At 36.0% G+C, this 7,012-nt stretch overlaps 1 protein-coding gene across 2 annotated transcripts; it reads left to right on the top strand.

The window, feature by feature from the left end:
- The first annotated feature begins 267 nt into the window (after nt 1-267).
- LOC115714316 (glycolipid transfer protein 1) lies at nt 268-3,646 on the top strand. 2 transcript variants are annotated; one of them, XM_030642969.2, is made up of 7 exons: nt 268-424; nt 671-798; nt 1,174-1,229; nt 1,423-1,553; nt 2,302-2,437; nt 2,996-3,127; nt 3,414-3,646. In XM_030642969.2, exons 2-7 carry the CDS (start codon nt 681-683, stop codon nt 3,447-3,449), a joined length of 609 nt encoding a protein of 202 aa, XP_030498829.1. In that variant the 5' UTR covers nt 268-424; nt 671-680; the 3' UTR covers nt 3,450-3,646. The 2 variants fall into 2 exon arrangements, with proteins under 2 accessions (XP_030498829.1, XP_030498827.1); XM_030642967.2 differs by having other exon boundaries at nt 561-798.
- The last annotated feature ends 3,366 nt before the right edge of the window (nt 3,647-7,012 follow it).

Raw genomic sequence — 7,012 nt, 5'->3', positions numbered from 1 at the left:
TTGGCCTTGTAGGATTCTTTCAAATTAAAGGTCGCTCGTTATACCCACACTTTCCAGGCCCAAACGTGAGGAGGATGTATCAATAGTTAGTCTCACATTGCTAATGTGTGGAAATAAATTGTGATATATAAGATGAAAGGACTACTCCTACCCTTACCAATTAGTTTTAGGAGGTAACCTCATCCATCTTATTCAAATTCTAACAAGTTATCCTAATTATTAGTATTTACTTTTTAGAAGAGCATCCACTAAATATTTATCCAAACAATGGATTTGAGTTACGATTCTAGTTGTCGATTGTGTCTCAATTCTCCACCTTCCTTTTTATTTTTCTTTTACTTACATTCACCTTTGTGAAAGATCCTTCCCTCAAAGAAATACAAAAACTCTACACCTTTCTCCACTTTTGAGTATAGTTTTACAGGTTCAGATCTCTCTTTCTTTCTCTTTAATTTCTTCTTCAAATTCTTTTCAGTTGAATCTGATTCTCTATCTACTCATTGATCTCCATATTATCTGCTTTTTTCTGAATTGAAATTCATCTCTTCAACTCCTTTGAGATCCACCTACCCCGTTCATTTCCATTTGCGATCACCTCTCTCTGCTCATGCTTTTGCATTGTTTTGAGTTTTGAGGGTAGTATTCTTCTCTGAATTCATTATTATTGCAGTCAAGGAAGAATGGAGGGCACTGTGTTCACTCCCGCTTTGGAAGGAATCAAGCATGTCAAGTCTGAAAATGGGGAAATGCTCACCATGCCTTTCTTGCAAGTCTGCAAGCATATTTTGCCAGTAATAGGTAAATTAAACCAACTATTTGTCAATCCAAATTCATGTCTTTCTGTGTTCTTCTTGTTTAACAATATCTCTCGCTTCTAGTTTTTACAACTCAGGTGATCTGATCTGAGCACCCATTTTGCATAATTTTATTCCTTACGAAACAACATTTTGGCCTAAATTTCTACATGCAATTCATCAAAAATAGCATTTTATTTAAGCTGGCAACATAATTTCTAACGGGTTTGGACCTGGCAGTTGCTCTAGTAATTGGTACATAGATTGGTTTATTCAGGACAGTTTGAAGTAATGATCACGAAAATGTGAAATATGAGCAAACGGCTTGTTCTTTGCTTTTCCTGAAAGATTTTATTTTTTGTGTGTTTTTTAATGCCAGATAAGTTTGGAGCAGCTATGACCCTTGTTAAGTCTGATATTGGTGGTAACATAACGGTATGCCCTTGTCATGTATATTCCTCTTAGAGTCTTATCCTATTAAAAAAATATATATGAAATTTAAATTATCTTTCTTTTTCTTGTTAAATCCTCTGCAAATTTTAAACTCCTTTGGGTATCTGTTGAACATTTTCAGTCATTGGGGTTTAAAGATTATTGATTTTTTTTTCCTCATTGGTTCTGGTTGTAGAGATTGGAATCTAAATATCTTTCCAGTCAAGAACAATTCAACCTGTTGTACAGCATGGTACAGATTGAGGTTGAAGCTAAAACAGCAAAAGGATCATCCAGTTGTACCAATGGTCTTCTTTGGTTGACAAGGTATTATCAACAATTTCGTGCTTCCATTTCTTCTGTAAGATTAACTGATTGTTGTTATTTGTCATATGTGTTTAATTTTATAATTTACTTAAAAAATGATCTCTTTTTAAGTTGAAGTTATAATCAGTTTCTTCCCTCACTGTGCCCGAATAAAATGCTTAATTGTCTGAATCAATGAGATGTGAAGAACTGCTGAAGGGGCATGTCTAACTACCTCATAAAAGTGCACAAGAGATTGAAATATCCTAGAAATATGTATCTTTTTGCTATCTGCACGACCTTGTCAGTCGACAATTTCACTGGGAAATTGGGTTATAAACCAGCAACCAGCTTTCTGAACAAGGAGTTAAGCCTGGAGATTGATAGAAGAACCTGGCCGAAGCCAGAGTTGTGCTCAGCTTTCTTCAATCGACTTGGTGGAAAGTTCAAAATGGTTTTAGGGATGAGGGTCAAATCCATTCCCTAAACAATTATGATTGATTCTTATCCCATATGGATGTAGTATCTATTATCATGTACTTGTGCAGAATCTAACTTCTTCAGTTGGACCTTTCATTTGCTTCAAGTTTAAATAAGTTTTCTTTGTTGCCTTTACTGAAGTGCATTGTTTCTACCTCTTCGTTTGCTGATCATATGTTTTGAGTGTTTTGCATAATTCTTGGCACACAAGAACATCAAATACAGTGATTTGACTCAAAAGAAAGAGCCTCAGGCTTTCTGTTTTAATATAAAAATGATAAATTTTCAGGGCAATGGATTTCTTGGTGGCATTGTTCCGCAACTTACTTGATCATCCAGATTGGTCCATGTCACAGGCTTGTACAGATTCCTATAGCAAGACTCTGAAGAAATTTCACGGATGGCTTGCTAGTTCAAGTTTCACTGTAATGTTCTCCACTGCTGATTATTATATTAAATTTTAGTAGAATTTAATTGATTCACAATCATGTTTAGGAATCCTTTTTTGTCAAGGTCTATTACTAGTATGATTATGATTTCCACTGTATCTATTGTCAACCTTTGTCTAGCCTTTCCTTTAATGCTACTGGGCCAGACCAAGTCAGTTTTCTGCATTTGGTTACTCCTTTGCCTTAGCACCTTTAGTGTCATTGTTTTTTTGTAAATTCATTCAAAAAGAGATCTATTGAAATAACATTATTCTAAAATTTCAGGAAAATACTATCCTCTATCTATTTCTTTTCTTTTCTTTCTCTAATAAGTTCTTTTCTTGGTTGAATTAAATTTCCAAACAAAGCATAACTCTGTAGGCATGTAAAAATGTAAAACTTCTTCTGTCATGTGTATATTGTATGTTCTAAAGATAAAATAACTTAGTGCTAAGAGAAAGTGTGTTCAATAGCGATACTGACATGAGCAGTTGTGTGATTCAATTTGGTATATTTTCTTGTCTTCTGATGAGTAATTGGACATTGAGATTGCAGGTGGCCATGAAGCTTGCTCCTGATAGAAAGAAGTTTATGGATGTGATTGGAGGTTCTGGTGATGCCATGGCAGACATAGAGAAATTCTGCACAACATTTTCCCCTCTTCTTGAAGAGAATCACAAGTTTTTGGTATTAGTTCTTTTATAATTGTTCTATTTTAAGGTCAATGAAGATTGTGTCATTGTCTTCATGATTTAATTTATGAATTAGAAAGGTGGATCAAGTGAACAATGTGAAAACAGTTTGCTCTCTCAAATGCCTTAGGAGGCGCTGTATCAAAATTCTATTTGAGACTTCCATTAGATACGTAGTCAAAAGTACCATCTTAGGACAGTGATAAAGTTATTTTTTAAAAAAAAAAAAAAAAAATCTGATATAAACTACTGTTCTATTGTTTTTTTGTGTCAAAACACAGGCTAGTGTGGGCATGGATGAACTGAAGGCATCATGATTCATGAAGAAAACAGAAGCATACCTATTTATCTTTGTTGCCAATTGTTGCGATCTTATCCTCCGTCGTCACATTTAAATACTAATAATTAATCAGTGACATATGTTGTATTAAGTTTCTCTTTTTTTCTTTTAAGTTAACGCTTTATTTGAAACTCATACATATATCAATGGTTATGAAAGAGAATTTTATTACAATGGTCTTGGGCGTGTGGCACTATAAGAGTGCTGGGGTCATTTTACTTTTCTAAGAGATTTCTACTCGCAAAATCTCAATCTCTAAAAAATATGCCGAGTCTTTTTTATGTCTTCCATCATTCTCGCCTCTCTAAGGGGTTGTTTAATTTCATAACTTTAAAATTGTTTTCAGTTCTAAAAAATAGAAAATAGTTTTTAAAAACTAATAGGGATCGTTTGGTCAAATTTTTTAAAAATAATTTTTTAAAAACTAACTAGAAAACAGAAAACATCAAAATATTATTTTTAATTTTCAAAATAATTTTTTTTGTCTAATATATTATATTTTATATTTTTGTTCACATACACGGTACTTAGCCCAGAATCAGACTCGGATCCCACCTTGGACCCCGAACCCTGACTCAGACTCCGACCCGGACCTAAATCTCGGACTCCGACCCTGGCCCGGACACCAGACCCCGACCTCGGACCCGAAACCTGGGCCTGGACCCCGACTCATATCCCACCCGGACCTGGGCTTGAGACCCCCGACTTGGACCTTCGACCCCGACCCAAATCTCGGACCCCAAACCGGATCTCGACCCCGACCTAGAGTCGAACCCCAAAAGTCGACCCAGACCTCGGACCCTACCCAAACTTGGACCCCGGGCCCATATTCGAACCACGACCCCGGACCCGAGACCCCCAACCCGAACTCGGACTCAGATCCTAGACCCGAATCCCACCCGGACTTGAGACCCCTAACCTGGACCTGGACCCGAATCCCAGACCCCGACTCGGATCTTCACTCGAATTGGGACCCGAACCCAAACTCGGACCCCAAACTCGGTGTTGGATTTTATGCCCTAAATAAAACTCATTTCAATATAATCAGATTTACTTATTAATAAAAGATCAGAAATCGCCTTTATGTTGCATGGTTCACATGATTTATCTCATGATTACGTTTAATGTATAAATTCTATTAAGTCCAGAACATATATAAATATGTATATATTTGTTCATGATTATAGTATCGTCAGCACAGTGGAATATAATCATAATTATATGTTCAAAAGTTTAATTCCCATGATTTGTCAGTTCACTTGATTTAGACTGGCATGATAATCAGCGATAAGGTATACTTACACCCTGGATAAGTGTTATGTCCTTTCCAGGGCATTGGTAAAGTATACTAGTATCAGATGTATGGAGTATACATTGGAAGGGACCGATATTGATATTGGATAAGATATCATAAACTTACCGTTATATCTTTCTAAGTTAATATCAATAGTTGATCTTAGGTCTATGGATTTTAATCCTGATATGGTTAAGTTCAGCTTAATTGTATTATTTATGTTCTTAGAGTTGTTCGTGGAAGCTAACTTTTAGTTCTGGCGAATACTTACATCTTGGGAACATGGTAGTTCAATTGAGTGGGAGCGCTGATCATAGATATGGAATCTATAGCTTGTATAAGTATTTAGAAGTGAAACGATGATTTCCTTCGAGCTTGGCTGAATAGAGATAAATGATTGAGATCTCATTTCAGTAATTATATTAGTTTACTGAATATCATTTATAGGTTGCTAAGTGTTGTAAGGATAAAATACATTGAAGGGTAGAACAAAAAATTTGTCCTTATTCAGTGTAGATTATCTATAGAGGATCTTTGACTATTAGGATTGTAACAACGGATAATCATAACGTATCTATATCGTGGTACATATAGAGCATTCTATATAACTGAGAGTGTTATTCAACTCCAAATCTATAGTGGCGCAAGGTGGAATTAATAAGTTGAGAATTTACTTGGTGAATTTTAGATCAACTTATTGAAAGCTCGGTTATATAGGCTCATGGTCCCCTCACTAGTTGAGATAATACTGCTTGCAGACTCAGTTAATTGATTTTGATTAATCAATTATAATTCTAAAATTAGTCTATGTCTTATTTATAAATTTTCACTAAGCAAGGGCTTAAGAAGAAAAGAGTTTTTGGGGTCAATTTATTAATTAAGAGACTTTGTATGATCTAATTAATAAATACATAAATGACAATTTTATTTAGTAATTAATTTTAATTATTAAATAAATAGTTTTGGCATTTATAGGATTTAATTGGGAAATATGGTATTATTGAAAAAAAGAATAAGTGGTTGAAATAAAGTGGGAAAAATCTAACTAGAACTTGGTTCCCTTTAAGTGTACGGCCTAGTGTGATTTTTTGCCCAATATTTTATCTTTTTTTTAATCCATATAATTCAACCCTAAGCCCTAGTTGAAGCACTATAACAGGAACATGATACTCTCACTCATCCAACTAATGTCATCTTGACTATTCAACCAACCTTGATGAGAGAGTTCTTTCCTTAGTGATTTCTCACCTCCTTCATTGTTCTTCCATATTCGAACCTTGAGTGAATTAGTGTTGCGCCGACACATAGCAAGCCAAGTACTCAATCATAGTGAGTAATACGGTGGTAACCAAACCCGAAGGAGAGAAAGAGATCCAGGTTCAAATTTTGATAATGCTCTACTACAGAAAGAAATCAAGGGCTAGAGATCTTGAACGGAAGGAATCATTATATTCCGCTGCACTCAATGTAAGGTTTTCTTAAACTCTTATGTGTTTATTTCATTGTTTTAGACGAAAACTAGAAAGTCTATTAAATAATCCTGAAGTGGTAGCATGGCTCTGGACATCAAGTGGGTTTGACTCCATGCCCCGAAACCGCCGTAGTTATGGTTAGGCGTTTCTTCATCTCTCAGAAGGTGATGAAAAACCCTGACCATGGAAGGCTTGATCCCAGCAATAGTGATAATCTTCTCCAATTGGTGGGCACATGTCAGGGTCGAGTGTAGCTCATCTGCCTCCTAGCCATTGGACCGGTAGGTAAATTTCTCATAGACCACCAGACCTTTCATCACTTCTTCTAAAGTGGCCAGTTTCTTAGGCACCTTATCTGAAGATTTTGCTCCAGTTGAGGTGGGGACAGACATGGCCTAAACTTGGTGTAGTTCCAAGATTTCTTAGTCAAAGCCGAAAAAACCGTGGTCATGAAGATCGTGAAGAACTCACTCATCTAAAAAAGAAATCCAGTCGTTAGCCCCCAAACCAAACCCTAAGATAAAAGAGGAGAATGGGGGTCCCCTAACCGCTGGAAAGAGGTCCCTTCCGGATGCCTACCAAAGATAGGAAATCCAAAGATTCTCCTATGCAAACATCGGGTGCAAACATCCGAAAAACAGAAATAAGTGTTGCGATATTTTGCACACGCAAGTGTACGTATCGCTTCAAGTAGTAAACTCACAAGGAGTGAGGTCGATCCCACAGGGAGTGTAGTTAAGTATGTTAAAATTAAACTTTTACTTCTATTTGGTT

This window comes from Cannabis sativa, chromosome 4 (assembly GCF_029168945.1).
Source record: "Cannabis sativa cultivar Pink pepper isolate KNU-18-1 chromosome 4, ASM2916894v1, whole genome shotgun sequence".
Classification (NCBI taxonomy): Eukaryota; Viridiplantae; Streptophyta; class Magnoliopsida; order Rosales; family Cannabaceae; genus Cannabis; species Cannabis sativa.
This window is presented reverse-complemented; position numbering and strand designations above follow the sequence as displayed.

What these genes read in the sequence shown, in the direction of transcription:
- LOC115714316 (XM_030642969.2), top strand. Translation starts at nt 681, where the DNA reads ATGGAGGGCACTGTGTTCACTCCCGCTTTGGAAGGAATCAAGCATGTC. An exon ending in GGTCTTCTTTGGTTGACAAG is followed by an intron (nt 1,554 to 2,301) that starts GTATTATCAACA and finishes ATAAATTTTCAG; the next exon opens with GGCAATGGATTTCTTGGTGG. An exon ending in AAGAGAATCACAAGTTTTTG is followed by an intron (nt 3,128 to 3,413) that starts GTATTAGTTCTT and finishes GTCAAAACACAG; the next exon opens with GCTAGTGTGGGCATGGATGA.